The sequence below is a fragment of the Gorilla gorilla genome, chromosome X (assembly GCF_029281585.2).
Source record: "Gorilla gorilla gorilla isolate KB3781 chromosome X, NHGRI_mGorGor1-v2.1_pri, whole genome shotgun sequence".
Lineage (NCBI taxonomy): Eukaryota > Metazoa > Chordata > Mammalia > Primates > Hominidae > Gorilla > Gorilla gorilla.
In genome coordinates this window covers 42,195,481-42,219,318 of record NC_073247.2, presented here as the reverse complement: position 1 = coordinate 42,219,318, position 23,838 = coordinate 42,195,481, and the positions used below count along the sequence as shown (strand labels likewise).

Below are 23,838 nucleotides of genomic sequence, written 5' to 3'. Positions count from 1 at the left end.
TGAACTCATCCTTTTTTATGGTTGCATAGTATTCCATGGTGTATATGTGCCACAGTTTCTTAATCCAGTCTATCATTGTTGGACATTTGGATTGGTTCCAAGTCTTTGCTATTGTGAATAGTGCAGCAATAAACATACATGTGCATGTATCTTTATAGCAGCAGGATTTATAATCCTTTGGGTATATACCCAGTAATGGGATAGCTGGGTCAAATGGTATTTCTAGTTCTAGATCCCTGAGGAATCGCCACACTGACTTCCACAATGGTTGAACTAGTTTACAGTCCCACTAACAGTGTAAAAGTGTTCCTATTTCTCCACATCCTCTCCAGCACCTGTTGTTTCCTGACTTTTTAATGATCGCCATTCGAACTGGTGTGAGATGGTATCTCATTGTGGTTTTGATTTGCATTTCTCTGATGGCCAGTGATGATGAGCATTTTTTCATGTGTCTTTTGGCTGCATAAATGTCTTCTTTTGAGAAGTGTCTGTTCATATCCTTCACCCACTTTTTATGGGGTTGTTTGTTTTTTTCTTGTAAGTTTGTTTGAGTTCTTTGTAGATTCTGGATATTAGCCCTTTGTCAGATGAGTAGATTGCGAAAATTTTCTCCCATTTTGTAGGTTGCCCGTTCACTCTGATGGTAGTTTCTTTTGCTGTGCAGAAGCTCTTTAGTTTAATTAGATCCCATTTGTCCATTTTGGCTTTTGTTACTATTGCTTTTGGTGTTTTAGACATGAAGTCCTTGCCCATGCCTATGTCCTGAATGGTATTGCCTAGGTTTTCTTCTAGGGTTTTTATGGTTTTAGGTCTAACATTAAGTCTTCAATCCATCTTGAATTAATTTTTGTATATGGTATAAGGAAGGGATCCAGTTTCAGCTCTCTACATATGGCTAGCCAGTTTTCCCAGCACCATTTATTAAATAGGGAATCCTTTCCCCATTTCTTGTTTTTGTCAGGTTTGTGAAAGATCAGATGGTTGTAGATGTGTGGTATTATTTCTGAGAGCTCTGTTCTGTTCCATTGGTGTATATCTCTGTTTTGGTACCAGTACCATGCTGTTTTGGTTACCGTAGCCTTGTAGTATAGTTTGAAGTCAGGTAGCGTGATGCCTCCAGCTTTGTTCTTTTGGCTTAGGATTGTCTTGGCAATGTGGGCTCTTTTTTGGTTCCATATGAACTTTAAAGTAGTTTTTTCCAATTCTGTGAAGAAAGTCATTGGTAGCTTGATGGGGATGGCATTGAATCTATAAATTACCTTGGGCAGTATGGCCATTTTCACGATATTGATTTTTCCTATCCATGAGCATGGAATGTTCTTCCATTTGTTTGTGTCCTCTTTTATTTCCTTGAGCAGTGGTTTGTAGTTCTCCTCGAAGAGGTCCTTCACATCCCTTTTAAGTTGTATTTGTAGGTATTTTATTCTCTTTGAAGCAGTTGTGAATGAGAGTTCACTCATGATTTGGCTCTCTGTTTGTCTATTATTGGTGTATAGGAATGCTTGTGATTTTTGCACATTTATTTTATATCCTGAGACTTTGCTGAAGTTGCTTATCAGCTTAAGGAGATTTTGGGCTGAGACGATGGGGTTTTCTAAATATACAATCATGTCATCTGCAAACAGGGACAATTTGACTTCCTCTTTTCCTAATTGAATACCCTTTATTTCTTTTTCCTGCCTGATTGCCCTGGCCAGAACTTCCAACATTATGTTGAATAGGAGTGGTGAGAGAGGGCATCCCTGTCTTGTGCCAGTTTTCAAAGGGAGTGCTTCCAATTTTGCCCATTCAGTATGATATTGGCTGTGGGTTTGTCATAAATAGCTCTTACTATTTTGAGATACATCCCATCAATACCTAATTTATTGAGAGTTTTTAGCATGAAGGGCTGTTGAATTTTGTCAAGGGCCTTTTCTGCATCTATTGAGATAACCATGTGATTTTTGTTGTTGGTTCTGTTTATATGCTGGATTACATTTATTGATTTGTGTATGTTGAACCAGCCTTGCATCCCAGGGATGAAGCCCACTTGATCATGGTGGATAAGCTTTTTGATGTGCTGCTGGATTCGGTTTGCCAGTATTTTATTGAGGATTTTTGCATCGATGTTCATCAGGGATATTGGTCTAAAATTCTCTTTTTTTGTTGTGTCTCTGCCAGGCTTTGGTATCAGGATGATGCTGGCCTCATAAAATGAGTTAGGGAGGATTGCCTCTTTTTCTATTAATTGGAATAGTTTTAGAAGGAATGGTACCAGTTCCTCTTTGTACCTTTGTAGAATTCGGCTGTGAATCCATCTGGTCCTGGACTTTTTTTGGTTTGTAGGCTATTAATTATTGCCTCAATTTCAGAGCCTGTTATTGGTCTATTCAGGGATTGAACTTCTTCCTGGTTTAGTCTTGGGAAGGTTTATGTGTGCAGGAATTTATCCATTTCTTCTAGATTTTCTAGTTTATTTGCATAGAGGTGTTTATAGTATTCTCTGATGGTAGTTTGTATTTCTGTGGTGTCGGTGGTGATATCCCCTTTATCATTTTTTATTGCATCTATTTGATTCTTCTCTCTTTTCTTCTTTATTAGTCTTACTAGCGGTCTATCAATTTTGTTGATCTTTTCAAAAAACTGGCTCCTGGATTCATTGATTTTTTTGAAGGTGTTTTTGTGTCTGGATCTTGTAGGTATGCTTCATTGTTTCTTATTATTTTTTTCTTTTGTCTTCTCTGGCTGTGTATTTTCAAATAGGCTATCTGCCTACAAGATCCAGAAAATAGCCTCAAAAGGGTCAATCTAAGAGTTATTGGCCTTAAACAGGAGGTAGAGAAAGAGATAGGGATAGAAAGTTGATACAAAGGGACAATATCAGAGAACTTCAGAAACAGAGAAAGATACCAACATTCAAGTACGACAAAGTTATAGAACACCAAGCAGAATTATCTCAGAGACTACCTCAAGGCATGCAATAATCAAACTCCCACAGGTCAAGGATAAAGAAAGAATCCTAAAAGCAGCAAGAGAAAGGAAACAAATAACATGCAGTGGAGCTTCAGTACATCTGGCAGCAGATTTTTCGGTGGAAATCTTAGGCCCCGGGCATATCCAGAGATGCTGTCTGAGGGCCAGTCACTGGAGTCAAAAACCTTAGCAGTTTACCTCATGTTCTATTCTATTGTGGCTAAGCTGGCACTCACACCACAATATAAAGTGCTCCCTGCGCTTCCTTGCCCTTTTAAAAGGCAGAGGATCCTCTCCCTGTGGCCCTCACCACCATGAGGGTTCTGCTTGGCCTCCATTGGTGTTCACTTAAAGCCCAAGGGCTCTTCCATCAGCTTGTGGTGGATGCTGAGAGAACTGGGACCCATATTTTAGGGCCTTGGGCTCCCCTCTGGCCCAAGGCAGGACCAAAAATGCTGTCCAAGAACCTAGGCCAGGACTCAGAAATCCCAGAAGCCTGCCTGCTTCTCTGCCTTTCTGTGGCTGAGCTGGTACCTAAGGGGCAAGACAAAGTCCCCTTTACTTTTCTCTCTACTTTTCTCAACCAGAAGGAGTCTTTCACCATAACCACCACAGCTGGGAATTTGTTGGGTGACCTATGAAGCCAGCACATCTCAGAGGCCAAGTCCCACAGTGTACTCCCTGGGTATTGCAACTGGTTATTCAACGTTCAAGGCCTCTTTAGTTAGTAGCTGATGAATCCTGATAGGACTGAGTCCTTCCCTTTAAGGTAGCAGATTCCCTTTTGGCCCAGGGTGTGTCTAGAAATGCTATCCAGGAACTAGGGCCTGGAATGCGGGCCTCATGACTCTGCCCATGCCCCATCCTACTGTGGCTGAGCTGGTATCCAAGATGCAAGACAAAGTCTTCTTTACTTTTCGCTCTCTTCTCCTTAACGAGAAGTAAGGAGTCACTTCTGTTGCTGCAAGCTTCACTGCTGGGAGTAGGGGAGGTATGGTGCAACCACTCCCTTAGCCATGCCAGCTGGTGTCTCCCTAGGTCATGTGGGAGACCCTAATCCACTGGCTTCAATATATAGAGGGAGTTTCTAAATTATTTATCTATAATTTGATTAAGAAGATAGACACAGGCAATAGGATATGCCAACAGATTCTCTCTAACCTATAGTTACTTTAAGAAAGTTAGGGAAAGAGAGGTCATTGATTAGTTTTGGCTTACTGAATTATTTGACCCTCCCATATCTTTTAATTTATGGATTTTATATAAGGCACAGATATTCTACTAGTAAACATGACATTAAAGATGTTTTATACAAATGAATGTGGTTGATACAAAGGCATTAAATAAGAAACAAAGGAAATTCAGAGGACATTTGTTTGCCTGGAATAGAGATCATGAGCATAAGCATAAGAGGAAAATAAGGAAGGAAATGGGAAAGTCTTGAGTCCATTTTCAAATTATGAAAACTTGAAATGCAACAAACAAATAGTGGTTACTTAAGAAGAAAGACTGAAGATGCTGGGCAAAGGTTAACTTTAGAAATGGCATTTTTATATCATTATAAAGAGAAAGTGGGGATAATGGAAATAATCTACATGTACAACTCGTTTGACAGACATTTATTGAAGGTATTCCAAATGCCAAACACTAGTTTGTGCACTAAGGATGTTTTTAATTTTTACTTTTTACTTTATTTTTATTTTCTAGCTTCTTCCACTTTGCCAGAGAAGGATTTTTTTTTAAATGGATAAAATACTAACTTAGGCTAGCTTCTTTCAGAAACAGACCTTTAAACAATGATTAATGGTGAAAGTGGTTTGGTTGTAATGTGATCCCAGGAAGTACCAGTAGGAGAGTGGGACAATGAGATAAGAAATGAAAGAAGCCAATAATTAAGCCAGTTATGGAACAAGTTATTGCTTTGGGCCACTGGGGTTTGATCCTGATGAAGGAGCTCTGGGAGGTAGTAAACAAACAAACAAACAAACAAACAAAAAACATGCCTCAAAATTGTCAACCACAAGGGGGTAAGGGCAAGGAACCAGGGCTAACTATTCCAACTCTTATCCATCATTGGCTAAATGCTTCCTGGTACATTAACTTTCCAGCACTTCTGGCCAATGCACCTAGCAAGCTGAGGAAAATCTCTCAGGTTTGCAGTAGGGCAAATGCTTGTACTAGGACACTGCTGGCATATACTTGAATGATGAGTGCCAACGGCAGATAGATGGGCCCTGACAGCATCTTCTACAGATTCTGTCCTTGCCTTTGAGTCAAGGACACTGTCTAGAGTCAGAGACAGAAATGTAAAATGTAAAAATGTAAATCATAGTAGTACACAGTACAAGTTTTAAAATCTTAACAAAGTGTTATGGGAGAACCACGGTGAGAGAAAATGACTGCACATATGAGAGCAGGGGAAGTCTTTATATGTGACGATGACATTTGAGTGGGTGTTCCATTATCAAAGATCTACTTAAAAGGGAAAAAGAATAGAATTATTTTAAACCGTGGGTGTAACCAGGCGTGGCCACCCTATATGTGAATGTCCTGGGATAATTTTGTCCCCAGATGTCTCTCTTTTTGAGTGTCACTTTCATTTATTTATTCATAATATAAAGAAATTGAATAGAAAGAGGTAAACATTGGTGGCAAAAATCCCTTCCTACCCATAAGGCTCACAGAATAATGTTGACTAAATGCCATAACATTTTTGGTAAGTTTTGGTTCTATGGGCTTTGGAAATTTTTTATGTAGGAACTCCTCCAAGGTGATATAAGCATTCAGTGTATTTATCTAGATACCCTAGTTAAAGCTACTTTAAGCAGGATCAAAGTCCTCTTTTAAACTTTTATATTTGAAAGCTATTCCCATGTACAATTCCCGTGATTCTTGTACAATTCCTAGGAGACCTTTTTTTACATCAAAAGAGTTTGTCTCTCTCTATAAGTTAGAACTTGTACATTGTAGTAATGTAAAATCCATTTCAAAGTAGCTTAGACTTACTCAGAAGAAATGTATTGATCATTGTCATTAAACAGTTGAAAGGTAGATGAGGCTTGATTCAGGAATTAAATAGTATGACCAGATTCTAGTTTTCCTTCTCCATTGCATGGCTCTGCTCCCCAGTATTTGTTCCGTTTAATTCCTCTTAATTGTTCTAAGATGGATATCAGGATACTGCAGAACTACATGCTTTCTCATCCATCTTAAACAAGAAGCAATGGGTTTTCTCTTTTAGAATCACGAACAACAACAACAACAAAAATCCTAGAGTTGTTTCATTGGTTCTGATTGACCTTACTTGGAACCATAAGTCCATCTTTGAATTAACCACTAAAGCCAGGGAGATGAGTTAAAACTAAGTACACACCATCCACAGAGCAAAGAGAGGTCTATTGTGGGAAAACTGCACAAATGGAAAAATAACAGGGGAAACACAGGAGAAGGAGGTAGTTAGTTAATGTTCAATACACGCACCTTCTCAGGGACTTTTCTTCCATCTGGCATCATCTTTGTCTTTTGACCATTTTCCCCAATCAATACCTATATTCATACTCAAGTTTTCCATATTTGGGAAAAAACTTCTCTTGACACCAAACTCCCCTCTGACTTTCTTCTTATAATGATCTATGGTTGGATAGTCTACAATTTACTGTCTTTACTTTTTCATAGATATTTTTTAATCTCCTACGGTAAGATTTCTACCACTGCACTGAAATCATTTTGTGTATGGTCTTCAGGGAATTCCATGTGGCCAAAGCCAATGGATACTTTTGGCATGGGCTTTGGAGGTCTAACTTCTTGAATCCAAGTGTCGGCTCTAACAATCACTATCTATCTGACCTTAGACCAATTATTTAACGCTGTCTTTATTTCCTCATCTGTTAAATGAGGATAATTGCAGCAATAGAAAAAGAACATAAACAATTATACTTACAGGATTGTATGATGATTAAGTGATTAATGCAAGGAAAGAACAACACAGAGCTTCAGACAGTGTAGATATTCAAATAAATGTTAATTATGATTTTTATTATGTCTTGTGACATCTATGAGATTTAAAAGTGTTAATCACTCTTGTGTTTTTGAAAATCTTTCTTTTCCATGTTCTATAAAAGTACACTTTCTTGATATTCCTCCTCCTTCTCTAGTCTTTCATTCATCTTATTTGCTCTTTGTGTTTTATTTATTCTTTTTACGTTGTATTTTTCAGGAGTCCATTCCCAGCCCAGTGTTGGGCTCAGTCTGTGTGCCATATAAATGAGAATGCACTTGCATTTGAGGCTTTGCTTTTTATTTCTCTGTAGTGACGGCCAATCCCAGATTTCTGTCTCTCCCAAAATACACAGCTATGCTATAGATCCTTCAGTCCTCCTGACTAAAGTGTTAGTTTTATGTGTGTGTTCCTCACAACCTCACAGTGAATAGGTCCAAAACTGAACTCATTATCTTCTCCATGCTCACTCTGCATTCTTCGGATAGGCAGTGAATAGCACCACTATCTAACAGGCACCTAAACCAGAAGCCAGGTAATCTGTCTTAAACCCTTTTGTTTCCCAAGTTCTTATCATAATGGCTGGTGTCTAACAGATGGTAAATAAAATAGAGACTAGCTGGCTAGATGGATGGATGTGTGGGGATGCACAGAAGGATAGATGGATTATTGAGTGAGTCTCTAGCCTATAAATATTTTTAATTAACTAATAAATTATGATAATGTACAGTTGAAGGTCAAGGGTGAAAAAGCATACCCTCAGTGGGATGCACACCCCAAGGAGCTATTTTAACTTGCTACATAACACACATATGACCACTTTTTTGCTGAAAGCCTTCTATTATTGAGCAAGCATTCAAATCCCATGTTTGCCTGAAATAATGGTTTAGGTTATAAAAGTTTCCTTCTTTTTCCACGATTAAAATTATCTTCCTACATAATAGGAAGAACTGCTTTATCTTTTCCTAATATCTAGAGATGGCCTTTTAAAAATATAGACTGTTTTGCCTATTGAAATGAACTATAGGATGTACAAAATATTTACTGGCATGAATCAAAACAGCTTGCTATGTTTATGTGAAAACCACTAGGCATTCTAAAAAATATTGCTAGCATAGTAAAATGTTAGTAATTAAGACTAACGAAAGCGAAGGCAAATTGGAATCAGAGACTATTTTTAAGGAATGTCAACTTTATTATTTTCAAATATACATGGTACATAACAGTAGGATATGAGAAAAAGGTTCCAAGTATGTGTACTAAAGTAGCCTGCTATGATAAGTTGAAAAAGGGTTTGTAATTGGAATATCCACAAAATATTTCAGAACACTTAAAGACATTTTCATTTACACTTTATACAGCTTTCTTATAAGAGCATTTACACCATTTATTTTATAAACCAAAGATTAATTAGAAGACTAAACAATTACAAGGCCTCAACTACGAAAGCTGTTCCACTACCTAGTGGAGCAACAACAATGAGACACACAAAACAATGGCGTTCAAAGATTAGAGAGAGACTTACGGTTAAACAGAGGTTGACATGTTAACTGAAGTTGCAATATAATATGTCGACTAGTTTTGCAATACATAGCAAACACCCAAACAGAAATAAACCTGATAAAAAAAACAGTAGTCTATAATGTGTGCCACTTACTCAGTTTTAATTATTCTGGGGACTATATTTTTGATTTCATGTTACAATCACTAGTTTTGTGGGGTCTTTCTAGTCCTGATGCTTATTTACAAAATATCTGAAGTATTTCTTTCTATGTATTTATTTTTGAGATGGAGTCTTGCTCTGTCACCCAGGCTGGAGTGCAGCGGCATGATCTCGGTTCACTGCAACCTCTGCCTCCCGGGTTCAAGTGATTCTCCTGCCTCAGCCTCCTGAGTAGCTGGGATTACAGGCGTGTGCTAATTTTTGTATTTTTAGTAGAGACTGGGTTTCAGCATGTTGGTCAGGCTGGTCTCGAACTCCTGACCTCGTGATCCACCCGCTTTGGCCTCCCAGAGACCTGGGATTACAGGCGTGAGCCACCGCACCTGGCCATCTCAAGTATTTCTTTAACTTATAACTTCACATAACTTTGTGGAGGCAACAGGGTTAATTAAAAAGGACTTTACTTACATAACAAAATAAGAAGCATAGTTTTATAGTCCTGTGCCATATACATTTTGTTTGTCCATCTGTAGCCATTCTTTGACCTTCTCTCCCTTGCTCTTTATTCTGGGAGGCTGATCTCTGTCATCACTGGGCTCCCATGCCCTTTGGCTTCCAGTTGGTTTAGGCACCCAAGAGCCCTAGAAGGAAACTGAAGACAGGAGGTAAAGTGAGGTCAAGATATTTATTCTCCTAATTCCCTCCCTTTGAGGTTGCCACAGGCTGACTATGTCCTTTGACAAAAGGTTATTGCTCTTCTCAGGGTGGTTTCTCATTCCAATTCTCTGCTTTTGGCGACTTTTCCCTCCCCTCATCCCTTGGGCCTAGATGTAGTAACAGCTCTACTGCTGCAAGGTTCTTGTATTATCTGTGATGGTTTCTTATACCCTGCTTATCTTGTGATTTGTTGCTTTGTAGATAAACCTCTCAGATTATCTAGGCAAGATCATAGAAGAACACGTATGTCCAGCTAAGATATTCCAGAAGACAGTAGGGAAACATTGAAGGGTTTTATAAGAAGGAGTGCAGTGATCAGATTTATGTTAGTTTTAATCTTTATATAGGGTAGAATTTACATTCTAACACAGAGATTTGGGTCTGGGAGGATGATATAGAGCCTTTTATGGATGTGAGGGCAAAAAATGATAGAGGTTTGCAGTGCCAATAGAAAGAGGAAAGAAGTTATATATGAGAGAAATTTGTAACTAATTATATGAGGTGTTGGGTGACGCTTAGGAAAGAATCTAGAATGTCTATCAGGTTTCATGCTTAAGGGATAAAGTAGATGGCAGTTTTATTACTTGTTTTCTGTATTATTTTTATTTCGTAAAACCAGCTTGGAGAAGTTGTATAGAAAAAATAATGTAGTCCTGTTTATTTTAATATTTGAAAAGAACATATTTCAGAGTAGAATCTATATAGTACCTCCCTCTTGGACTTCCAATGATACCAGTGATAGCCTCAATATAAGCCAGTCTTACAAAATGCACCCAGCGTGAATTCTTAGGTATTGTTAAAAGAAGTTGGCCAGGCGCGGTGGCTCACGCCTGTAATCCCAGCACTTTGGGAGGCCGAGGCAGGTGGATCACCTGAGGTCAGGCGTTTGAGACCAGCCCGGCCAACATGGTGAAACCCTGTCTCTATTAAAAATACAAAAAAAAAAATTAGCTGGGCATGATGGCACGTGCCTGTAGTTCCTGCTACTCGGGAGGCTGAGACAGGAGTATAGCTTGAACCCGGGAGGCGGAGGTTGCAGTGAGCCGAGATTGCACCATTGCACTCCAGCCTGGGTTACAAGAGCAAAACTCCATGAAAAAAAAAAAAGAAAGAAAAAGAAGAAGTTTCTAATACACTTATCTTCCCTTGGGTTCACTCAGAAGACCCTTGGAAAAGGTTTTAAGAGCAAGTGATTTATTTGGGGGGTAAATTAATCAGTAGAAGAGTGGAAAAATGAGACAGGTGAGGCAAGGCAGCCAGTAAAGAGTGGTGCATTATCAAGCCAGCTGCTGTTGTGGGTCACTGGGGCTTTATCCCTTGGGAAACTCTGGAACCCTTGTAAAATACATGCCTCAGAGTTATTTCCCCTAGCATCAAGGGAGCTAGTGTAACAATATCCCAATTCCTACAATTAGTCATTATATACAGGCTGCCTCTGGGAGCTGGAGGGGAGGCATCAATTGCCTGGTATGTCTAGCCTGTCACATGGATGGCAAAGCAAACTCCTGTGGCAACAGAAAGCCTTCAGGCAATGAAATGCTGGCACTGGGAAATCAGGCTGATGGGTGCTGAAGTGGCAAGGATAAGGGGATATGGATATTCTGCTGTAGTGCTTTTCTAAAAGATGATTCATATTTGGTTCTAGGGATCAAGAATTGAGTTAAAATTTTATATATATGTTGATGTTCTATGTCACCTTCAGGAAAATAATTTAACAGAAACTAATATTTGACATCAAAAAAGTAAAGAATCCTGTTGTTCATCATCCTAGCCATAACACAATGAATAATTTTTTAAATAAGCAACATAAATGTGAGATAATGTTTGGAAGTTACATTTAAAATGTCTTCTCCAGACTAGCATTTACTACTATATATTTATTTTTCCTTTTATTCTAGTTGAAAGAATTCAGAATCAGTGGGATGAAGTACAAGAACACCTTCAGAACCGGAGGCAACAGTTGAATGAAATGTTAAAGGATTCAACACAATGGCTGGAAGCTAAGGAAGAAGCTGAGCAGGTCTTAGGACAGGCCAGAGCCAAGCTTGAGTCATGGAAGGAGGGTCCCTATACAATAGATGCAATCCAAAAGAAAATCACAGAAACCAAGGTTAGTATCAAAGATACCTTTTTAAAATAAAATACTGGTTACATTTGATAAAATTATACCATGGATTGTAATTTAATGATGTTTAATATAAATTTATTAACAGAAAATCACGTTAAAGCTGAAATGAACAGTAGACTTTTTAGATTTATTTTCTTAGAGACAGAGTCTCACTGTCACCCAGGCTAAAGTGCAGTGGCACAATCATAGCTCACTGAGCCTTGAACTCTGGGGCTCAAGCAATCCTCCTGCCTCAGCCTCCCTAGTAGCTGGGACTACAGGCGTATACCACCATGCCTGGCTAATTTTTTTAAAATTTCTATTTTCTGTAGAGATGGGTTCTTGAACTCTTGGCCTCAAGCAATTCTCCTTCCTTGGCCTCCCAAAGCACTAGGATTACAGGCATGAGTTACCATGCCTAGCCAGTAGACTTTTGAGTCAAGGTAGAGAATAGAGGAAAATTGACAGCTAATGTCAATGTTAAAGTTAATTTTGTTTAGTAATCTGGATATAGTTGGCTGGTTTTCTGTTGCACCATCTTTAAGATCACTTCAAAATTGGTATACGTACTTATGTAGTTGCATGAAGTCAACCATTCGGGCTTAATTCCTTCCTAGAAAAAGTAACAGGTCTACTCTTTCATATCTTATTTGGAGGCCCTGGATCAAGAAATGGGAGTGAGTGGGTATCAGGATTGGGGAGGAATAAGGAGTACTCTAACTTTCTCCCCCCATTCTCTTACCTCCAGCCCAGCTCATTCTTCTCTTCTTTCTCTTTCCTCTGAAATTTCCTCAAATATCTGTCTGCTTAGTAGTCTATAATTCCTCAGGATAAAAGAAAAAGGAAAAGGAAGAAAATTGCTTAATAACTGTGTTTTATCAAGCAGCATGCATAGTGCTTTGCATGCGTTTAATCCCTTCAAACTTAGTATTTACTAGTCAGTTTGAAAAGCCCTTAAATGTTAAACAACGGTTAAGCTTTAGGGTATTTTGAGCAGGGAAGTAACATGGTAGGAGGTTGATCAGATTGCGCACTTCATCAAAACCCTCTATAGATATTTTATCTGACAGAAAAGGCCTTTTGCTAAACCAGTATCTGATTCTCAAATTGGTTATGTCATCTAAGAAGGAAACCATATCATTTTCTTGGATGAAATGGCCTCCATTTCCAAATTAGTCAGGTTAGGCTATGCTAAGCTATGGTAAGAAATGAACTCTGAAATCTCAATAGCTTAACACAATAAAGACTGCTTTCTTGGTTATATCATAGTCCAGTAGAGGTTGACAAGCCATTCTTAGGAGCTGTCCCCCAACATGGTCACTTGGAAACCCAGACTTTTCCAATTTTGTGACACTTGTCATTTTCAACACACTGCCAAAAGCCACTGCAGAAAAGGAAGATAGAATGTGGTCAGTCAATCCATGGTGTTTTATGGCCAGGCCTGGAAATTATGTGTATCACTTCCACCACGTCCCATCACACAGAACTTGTTCTCGATTGAATTTCAGGAAGAGTTAATGGAATTAGTGAGCTTTTAGCCAATCTCTGTCATAGCCATTTTATCGAAGGGACCTGAGCTGCTATGAGGACAAGGTTTTAGTTTATATGATGAGGATGTTAGAAAGCCACATAGAATTTTACAGTCTTATCATTAGCTCTGTTGGAGTCAAAATCTAGGTGAATAAAAATTCTTTCAAGAGACACATGTTACCACTAGTAGTTTTTTCAATGGATGAGCATAGATGAATTAGGAATCTCCAATGGTCGTTTTCCTAATTCCTGGTCTGACTATGTAACATATAGAATCATGTGGTTATTCTTAAAAGCTCTAGTCATATTCGTGAGGTAGTCAGCATGTTATGCTACTTCTTTTTCTTCTCTATAAGTTTAGGATACTATGAATCTATTGGATCACAACCCAAAGTAGTTAACTGGTAAGAAGGTATAAGCAGAAAATATGAAGTTTGGACTGGATCCTTGAGTTAGATGAGAAGAAGGAGAGATGAGAGGCATACAGTGATAGATTTGACTAGGGCAAGAGGACTCTGGTAGTTAGCAAATGAGAAATAAGTTTAACCTAAGAAAATCCTAAAGTGATGGTAAGAATGGTTAGGGTTTAATTGCTCTTAGAAGAGCAAGTAGCTTTAAATAAGAGACAAAAATATCTGCAGAAGGAAATATGAAAGTAGAAAACAAAACAATTGCATTGTCAAAACATGTAAGATGTTTTAATCACCTAAAATAAAACCAGAATTGTATTATAATTGCTATCCTTTGTCAAACTTTTGAAATTAAAAAAAAAAAATGCTTCGGAATGGTCTAAAACTACATCATAAAAATGGCTCAGCCACTATCTATAGAGATTGACATTTTTTGTTTGTGTTCTGTGTTTAGGAATTTAATGATGTGTATTGCTGCAGATTCGATGTAAGTTCCCGATACAGATAAAGATGGCCAAAGCTGTAATTTTTTCATCCATTTCTTGAATGATGTATGCTAAAATTAAAGTAATCCTAATGTTAATAATAACTTTTAGTGAATGCTTGCTGTGTGTCAAAAAGTATGCTAGTCACTTTATATATATTGGTTTATTTCATCCTTTCAAAAACACTCTTTGAAAAGTACTCTGATTATTCTTAGTTTGGAGAGAAGAAAACTGAAGGCTAGAGAAGTTCAGAATCTTCTTTTGAAAGTAGTAGAGTTGTGATGCGAATGCATAGCAATTACTCTTGTAGATGACCTCACAGGCTTCCTCTTCCAATTGTCTACGTGGCTAAAACAAAGCAAGAAAACCCCATAAGAATCTGAAAAAGACTCATGTAATTATTAATTGACAAATAAGATTATATTACATTACTGATAAACCAACAGGTAGAAAATGAAAGCAATGAAATAGTATACGGCGAAAAAAAATTTCATATTATATTCTTTGATGAAAAAATAAAACAATAATTGCAAACTGCATTTCATTTTTAATGAAACGACAATGTTTAATTCTTCTAAAAGGTAGGGAGCAAATAAAATGGTTATCTGGTCTTTACATCGAATGTGTCATCACTACTAAGTGATATTAGCTGGCTTATTACTTAAAATTTTCTTTTAGGAAAAAAGTGTGAAAATAGACAGGAGGAGACATTAAATGGCTAAAGCAACACCCCCTTGCTCCGTAAGTTCTTTCTGAGTCTGTGTGCCTAAGATTAACAAGAGAGCCTGTGAGCCTCACAAGGCAATCACAAAGCTATGTCTACAGCCTTGGAGAGCTGTGATTACAGCAGCCAGCCTCCTTTGCAGCACCTCAGTGATGACTACACTAACTCTCACTACTGAGGAACAATGAAATGTTTCAAACCCAACCACCAACACTGTTATAACTCTTAAAATTTGAGCCAGTCACCATACCTGAACGTAAAAAGAAAATTACCAGAAATCTTGATACGTTAATGATTCATAATTGCTAATCTTTATTGACAGTCTCTTCTAGTTCTTATCTACATATATTTTAATTGTCTACATAATGTAAATTAAATTTTAAATTCTGATTTGTAAACTTAATATTATTGCATAAATATTTATCAATGTTGTTAAACATCTTTTAATAATTATTTTAACTTCTTTATATTATTTCATTAATTTCCATCTTTATGTCCTTGCTGGTCTGACATTTAGAAAAAACTCCTCCTTTTATTTAGAAAAAAAGAATGGTGAGGCCGGGCGCGGTGGCTCATACCTGTAATCCCAGCACTTTGGGAGGCCGAGGCAGGCAGATCACGAGATCAGGAGTTTGAGACCGGCCTGACCAACATGGTGAAACCCTGTCTCTACTAAAAATACAAAAACTAGCCTGGCGTGGTGCTGCATGCCTGTAGTCCCAGCTACTCGGGAGGCTGAGGCAGGGGAATCGCTTGAACCCGGGAGGCGGAGGTTGCAGTGAGCCAAGATCACGCCACTGCACTCCAGCCTGGGTGACAGAGCAAGACTCTGTCTCAAAAATAAATAAATAAGGAGAATAAATGGGGACAATAACAACCTATTCACAGAACAGAAATAAAATCGGAGATGTCATGTGGAAAAAGCTTATCTTGAAAGCGTGGTCAGAGTGGAAAGAAACAGCAACAGGAGAGTCTTGATTTGGTGAAAAAACAGAATGCAGGTGGCATAGAGTATCAACAATTAATTAGCAGGCCATCAAGAGACGGCCATAACATATTGATAATTGTTTTCTTTCACCCTTAATTTTTTCTAAAACAAAAACATGAAGTTAGAAAGTAGTTAATTTTGTTAGCCACATGGCTTCATGGTTTAATTTTATCTTCTCTATGGGCCTGGTACAACAGTAAAGTTCTTTTGAGATGGAAAGACAGATGTTAGGCAAAAACATACAAGATTTTCATTCTAATCAAAATCTTTGCCAATAGGCTGTGACAGAATCCTATGAGAGATGATGCCATTTAGAACTTTCACAAGAGGCAAAAATAGTATGTCATTGGCACCTAAAACTGCCAACAGTGATCATCATAGGATTTATTTCATTTGGCGGATACTTGGTTGAGTTCATAACCTGTTCCCTAGGCTTTTAAGATTGGTCCAAACTTGGCCATGGATTCTTTGGAAAAATTATTTCTTGATCGTTTTAAACTTTCTTTTCCAGTGTCAAGAGAGATTTTCCCAGGCTCAGAGTTTTCATTTATTTTTTCCCCTGTCAGTTTTTGAAAGAGAAATCCCCTTTTTGTCGGCTTTGTGATTGCTTTTGTGTCAAATTCAGCATAAAAGCTTTTCAAACGTGACAGCATTAGCTGTTTTGTGCTTGGCTGAGCTAAGAGTGCATGAATTCAATAGAGAAGTGAAATCTTGTTTGAGCCTGGCTGATTTGGCTATATAATATTGAAAACTATCTGAAGCAAGAGATTCAATACTTTTCAAATTATTAAATAAACATTTCCAAGGCTGCAAAATCTCTGTGTTTTTGAAGGCATTCTTTAGGAAACTTGAAACACAGACATTCTATAATCACATAATTAATTTTAAAAGTTGAACTTATTGTATATAGTAACTAAGGCAGCTATTTGAGTGTCTCAAATTATTTTACTAAAAAGGGAGAAATTTTTCAAATATGGAAGTAGTGCCTTACATTTTTAGTTATCTGTGGAAGGATCGATGGCATCATATATCTCATCCACCATAAAAATATGTACAGTAGTGAAAACTGAATTTTTCTTTTATATATTTTGTGTATTTTTTGGAGTTGTACAAAATTAAATCAGCGAATTGACCCACACTAGTAGTTTGAGGTTTGGGTTTCTGGTAAAATAATGAAAGGCATTATTAGACATCTTCTTGCCAGGACCTACCATTTCTTCATGTATTTTCTTTATTCCCTTTTGTTCTCCCCTAAAGCTTCTATGTGATTAAAGAGAAAAGATCAATAACCCAATAGTACTTTTCCTTCTAAAGTATGCATGAAACTATTAAACCTCTCAAAGCATACAAACAGAGTGCTCTCGACATTGCTGATAGAACACAGGTAGTAATGGGATAGTTTCCCCAGGTAACTATTATATTATATAAATATTTAATGCAGAGTCACCAAGCCTTGAATAACTTTATGCTTTGATTGTACCATATTTTCTCTAGTTTGCTTTTCACAATTTAACTTATCCCATGCTTGAAAATATAATGTGGTAACTGTGTAAATCTGCTCCTCAAAAAATTTTCGAAATCATCTTTTCTTTTTTCTTTTCTTTCTTTTTTTCCTTTTTTTGAGATGGAGTCTCACTCTGTCACCCAGGCTGGAGTGCAGTGGCATGATCTTGGCTTACTGCAACCTCCACCTCCTGTGATCAAGTGAGTCTCTCAGCATCCCAAGTAGATGGAACTACAGGCACGTTCCACCACGCCCAACTATTTCTTGTGTTTTTAGTAGAGACAGGGTTTCACTATGTTGGCCAGGCTGGTCTCAAACTCCTGACCTCGAGTGTTCCGCCCACTTCAGCCTCCCAAAGTGCTGGGATACAGGCGTGAGCCAACATGCCTGGCCCCACATCGCCTTTTCTGAACCCTGGGAATTAACCAAAGGCTGGCAACAATTTTTGAAATGCTGACTCTCAATAAAAATGGCAAAGTTTGAGGCTTTTTAAGTTGGCCTTTCCCGTCACTTTCTCCCAGCTCCACAGTAGCCTTGAAAATCAGTAGCCTTGCAACCATAATAGCTGTGAAAACTAGCAGCCTTTTAGCCACCAGAGAGTGTAGACCAGGATTGGAATTCTTCAAAAAGGCCAATTTTATTCCAAGAACCTTGCCACTGTTTGACCTATCTTGCAGCTCCCTGGAATAAACCTATATACATGGCCTTGCCTTTATTTGGCCCGACTTAGAGATAACTTTCTAGGAAAAGCCCTAGCTCCAGGGTGTTGGTCCAAACCAATTAGCAGCAATTCTTTAACATAACAGGTTCCTAAGGCTGTGATGCTAGTTGAGATAAACATAGGTCTGGAGAGAAACTTCCAATGAAGTTCTGGAGAATGAGGTGTCCATAGGGGATTTTGGCAACCTCTGACATGTTCTTGCGGGATCTAGAAGCCCATGTGCTGGTCTTAACAAATAGAGAATATCAATAAAGAGATAGAAATTGTAAATAAGAACTCAGTGGAATATCTGGAGTTGGAAAGCACAATAACTAAAATTAAATTTTCACTTGACGTCAGATTCAAGCTGCAAAAGAAAGAATCAGCAAACTTGAAAATAGGTAAATGGGATAATCCAATCCAAAGAAAAGAAAGAAAAAATATTAAGGAAATACAGAAAGCAAAAACTGACTGAACTGAAAGAAGAATTAGGTAATTCAACAAAAATAGTTGGAGACTTCAACATCTCACTTTTAATAACAGGTAAAAGAACTAGGCAAATTAACAAGGAAATAGACACTTGAAAAAGACTATAAAGACTATAAACTTACAAGACCTAACAGATATCTATACAATGTTTCATCCAATAATAGCAGAATACTCATTCTTTTCAACTGTACACGAAATATTCTCTAGGGTAGGCCATATGCTAGGTCATAAAATAAGTCTCACTACATTCAAAGGGATTAAAATCATACAATGCAGATTTTATGACCATAATGGAGTAAAATTAAAAATCAGTAACAGATGTAAATTTGGGAGTTCATAAATAAGAGAAAATTATTATACAACACACTCTTAAATAGCCAATGGGCCAAAGAAGAAATAAGAAAATACAAAAATATCTTGAGATAAATGGAAATAAAAATACAGCATACCAAAACTTATGGGAGGAGGCTGAAGCAGTGCTTAGAGTAAAATGTATAACTATAAATACCTATATTTAAAAAGGAAAAAGATCTGAAATCAGTAGCCTAAGCTTCTACCTTAAGAGACTAGAAAAAGAAGAGAAAAGTAAATCTACAGTAAGCAGCAGGAAGTAATAACAATTAGTGTGAAAAAAATCAGATAGAGGAAGAAAATATAATAGAAAAAATCAACAAAACCAAAATCTAGAAATTTAATTATTTGAAAAGGTCAAAAAAATTGACAAAGTTTTAGCTGATTGGTTAGGAAAGAAATGTTCAAATTACTAATATTAGAGAAAAAGAGGATGCATTACTACCAACATTACAGAAATAAAAAGAAGTAAAAGAGGATATTATGAACAACTAAACAGATAACCTGGGTAGACCTATAACAAGAAATTGAATTGGTATTAAAAACTTCCCCCAATGAAAGGCTCAGGCCCAGAAGTCTTCCCCCGATGAATTCTACCAAACATATAAACAAGTCTTCCAAAAAATAGAAGAGAAAGGAACACTTCCTAACCAGACAAAGATATCACAAGAAAACAAGCTACAGAGCAATATGCCTTATGAATATAGACTTGAAATGCCTCAAAAAATTATCAAACCTAATACAACAACATATTAACATGATTGCTACCATAACCAGGTAAGATTTATCACAGGAATGTAAGATTGGATTAACATCCAAAATTTAATCAATGTATTATACCATATCAATAGAATAAAGGACAAAAATCGTATGGTCATCACAATAAATATAGAAAATTCATGTGACAAAGTACAAAACCCTTTCAAGCTTGAAAAATAAAGAACACTTAACAAACGAAGAATAGAAGGTATTGGCCAGGTGTGGTGGCTCACGCCTGTAATCCCAGCACTTTTGGAGGCTGAGGCAGTTGGATCATGAGGTCAGGAGATCGAGACCATCCTGGCTAACACGGTAAAACCCCGTCTCTACTAAAAATACAAAAAATTATCTGGGCGCGGTGGCGGGCGCCTGTAGTCCCAGCTACTCAGGAGGCTGAGGCAGGAGAATGGCGCGAACCCTGGAGGCAGAGTTTGCAGTGAGCCGAGACAGCGGCACTGCAGTCCGGCCTGGGTGAAAGAGCGAGACTCCGTCTAAAAAAAAAAAAAAAAAAAAAAAAAGAATAGAAGGTTTTGTGGATTGAATAGTGTCCCCCGCTCCCAAAAGACATACTAAAAGCCTGAGCCCAGGTACCTGCAAATGTGACCTTATGTAGAAATAGAGTCTTTGCAGATGCAGTCAAGTTAAGATGGTATTTTTATAAGAAGAGGAAGAGAGGCATACACAGAGAGAAGAATGCCACATAAAGGCACTGACCACGGGAAAAACACCATGTGATGTTATAGTTAGAGATTAAAGTGCTACAGTTGCAAGACAAGTAAAACTAATGATTAACAGCCATCATTAGAAGCAAGGAAGAGGCAAGGAAAAATTCTCCCCTACAAGTTTCAGCAGGAGTATGGCCTGCTGGAATCTTGATTTTGGATCTAGCCTCCAGAAGTCTGAGACAATGAGTTTTGTCTACCCAGCTACGCAAATTGTGACACTTAATTACAGAAGCCCTAGGAAACGAATACAGAAGAGGGTTTCCTCAACCTGATAAAAGGCAACTACAAAAATTCCACAGCTAATGCTATTGTGAAACACCGAATGCTTTCCCCTAAGATCAGGAAATAGTGAAGGATGCCTGGTCTCACCACTTCTATTCAGTATTGTACTGGAAGTTCAGGCCAGGGAAATTAGGCAAGAAAAATAAATAAAAGACATCCAGATTAGAAAGGAATAAGTAAAATTATCTCTACTTGCAGACAACATGACCTTGTAATTAGAAAATTTTGAAGAATCTATGAAAAAATGTTAGAAATAATAAAATAATTCAGCAAATTTGTAGGATACAAGATCAATATACAAAATGAATTATTTTATACATTAAAAATGAATAATCTAAAAGTGAAATTAAGAAAATATTTACAATAGCATCAAAAAAATGTTAAAAACTTAGGAATAAAAGAGATGCAAGGCTTGTATACTGAAGAATACAAAGCAGTGTTGAAAGAAATTAAAGATCAAAAAAATAGAAAAATATCACATGTTCTCAGATCAAAAGACTTAATATTATTAAGATACCAATATCCCCCCAATTGATCTACAGACTCTATGGAATCATTATCAAAATCACAACTGGCTTTTTTTTTTTTCAGAAATTGACAAGTGGATCCTACCATTTCTATTGAAATGCAAGGGATGTAGAATAGTCAAAACAACCTTGAAAAAAGAACAACATTGGAGGAGTTAACTTTCCAATTTCAAAAACTACTACAAAGCTACAATTATTAAGACAATGTGGTACTAGAATGTGAATAGACATATAGATCAATGAAATAGAATTGAAAGTTCAAAAGTAAACCTTTGCATTTATGGTCAACTGATTTTTGACAAGTGTACCAAGACAATTCAATGGAAAAAGAATAGTCTTTCACAACCTGGTGCTAGAATAACTGGATATACACATGAAAAATAATGAAATTTGGCCCCACCTCACACCATACACAAAAATTAGCTTAAATGTATCATAAAAGAAAACAAACAATTTGATTAAAATGGGCAAAACACTTAAACATTTCTCAAAAGAAGATATACAAATAGCTAACGGGTTTGTGAAAAATGCTCAACATCACTAATCATTGGGGAAATGCATATTACAATCGCAGTGAGATATCACCTTACACCTGTTAGAATGGCTGTTATAAAAAGAGAAGAATGATAACAAGTGTTGATCAAGGATATGGAAAAAAGGTAACACTTGTATATCATTGGTGGGAATGTATATTAGTACAATCATTATGGAGAACAGTATGGTAGCTCCTCAAAAAAACTGAAAACAGAATTACCATAGGATCCAGCAATCCCACTTCCGGGTATATATCCAAAAGAATTTAAACCAGTATGTTAAAGAGATATCTTCACTCCTGTGTTTATTGCAGCATTAGTCACAAAAGCCATGATATGGAATCAACTTAAGTTTCCATCAATGGATGAATGGATAAAGAAAATGTGGTACATATACACAGTGGAGTATTATTCAGCCTTAAATAAAGAATATCCTTTTGTTTATGACAACGTGGATGAACCTGGAGGACATTATACTAAATGAAATAAGCCAGGCACAGAAAGTCAAATACTGCGTGATCTCACTTATGTGTGGAATCTAAAAAAGTCAAACTCATTGAAGTAGAGAGTAGAATGGTGGTTACCAGAGGCTGTGGATTTAGGGGTGGAAAATGGGGAGATGTTGATCAAAAGGGGTTAAAAACTTTAGTCAGGAGGAATAAGTTTTTGAGACTTTATGACACAACCTGGTGACCATAGTTAATAATATTATATTGTATATTTCAAAATTGCTAAAATAACAGATTTTAAATGTTCTTGCTATAAAATATGATAAATATATGCAGTGATAGATACGTTAAATTGCTCGATATAATCATTCCACAATGTATACATGTATCAGAACATACATGTACCCCGTAAATGTATATAATTATTTGTCAAAGCAAAATAAAATTAAAAATAAAATGTTTTAAAACTTTTGTAAAATAAACTTCATAATAATAGATTTTTAATGAATCATAGAGCTAAATATATTAATAAGAACTAAAACTTTAAAACTCTTATAAGAAAATGTAGGAATACAATGGATTATGCAATGTTTTCTTAGATATGACACCAAAAGCAAAAGTAACCGAAAAATACACAATTTGGACTTTAACAAAATTAAAACTTTTGTACTGCAAGCAATATTGTAAAGAAAGGGAAAAGACAATCCTCAGAATGGGTAAAAATATTTGTAAATCATATATTTGATAAGATACTTGTATCAAGAATATATAAAAACTCATAATTCAACAACAAAAAGGATAAATGACTTAATTACAAGTGAAGAAACAGTTTGAATGGGCATTTCTCCAAAGTAGATGTATAGATCTCCATAAGCACATGAAAAGATGGTTAACATCATTGATTGTTTAAAAAATGCAAATGAAAACCACAAGGAGATAGTACTTTTTACCCACTAGGACGGCTAATACAAAAAATACAGACAATAACAAGTGTTGAGAAGATGAAGAATACTTGGAATTTTGACATTACTGGTGGAAATGTAAAATGGTGAAACAACTTTGAAAAAAGTTTGGAAGTTCCTGGAAATATTTTTTTAATTTTTAATTTTTGTGGGTACACAGTAGGTATATATATTTATGGGATACAGGAAATATTTTGATATAGGCATACAATGTCTAACAGTCACATTGGGGTACATGGCCTATCCCTCACCTCAAGCAATTATCTTTTCTGTTACAAACAATCTAATAATAATCAGTTATTTTTAAATTCACAATAAATTTTTTGACTGTAGTCATCCTCTTGTGCTATCAAATACTAGATCTTATTCATTCTATCAAACTATATTTTTGTATTATATATTTCACTACCCATTAACCATCCCCCCCTTTCCCCCTACCACTACCCTTCCCAGTCTCCTGGAAATATTAAACATGAAGCTACCATATGACAAAACCATTCTACTCCCAGGTGGTGTATGCTGAACAGAAATAAAAATACATGTACACAGAAAACCTTTATACAGATGTTCGTAGCAGCATTATTTATAATAGCCAAAAAGTAGAACCAACCCAAATGTCCATCAGCTAATGAATAAATTTTAAAATGTTGTCTACATCCAAAAATGGAATATTATTTAGCAATAAAAAGAAATGAAATACTGATATGCACTGTAACATGGGTGAACCTCAAAAATATGCTAAGTGATAGAATCCGGTCACAAAAGACCCCAAATTGTATCAATACATTCATATAAAACATCCAGTAAAGACTGAAGGAGGAGGAGAATAGACAATAGAAAGGGACTGTTAATTGGTATGGGTTTCATTGGGGGCAAATAAAATGTTCTCAAATTAGATCATAATAATGGTTGCACAACCCTGAATACATTAAGAACCAGAAAATTATGCACTTTAAGTGGGAGAATTTTATGGTATGTTAAAAA

The 23,838-nt window shown here is 36.7% G+C and overlaps 1 protein-coding gene across 11 annotated transcripts in view; it reads left to right on the top strand.

Annotated features, from left to right (window-relative positions):
- DMD (dystrophin) overlaps positions 1-23,838 on the top strand; it is a 2,091,067-nt gene that overhangs the window by 1,519,942 nt on the left and 547,287 nt on the right. For all 11 annotated transcript variants that reach the window (XM_055376532.2, XM_055376533.2, XM_055376528.2 and 8 more), the window contains one exon: positions 11,228-11,439. In XM_055376532.2, coding sequence (XP_055232507.1) covers positions 11,228-11,439 — 212 coding nt within the window. The remainder of the gene's footprint in view (positions 1-11,227; positions 11,440-23,838) is intronic.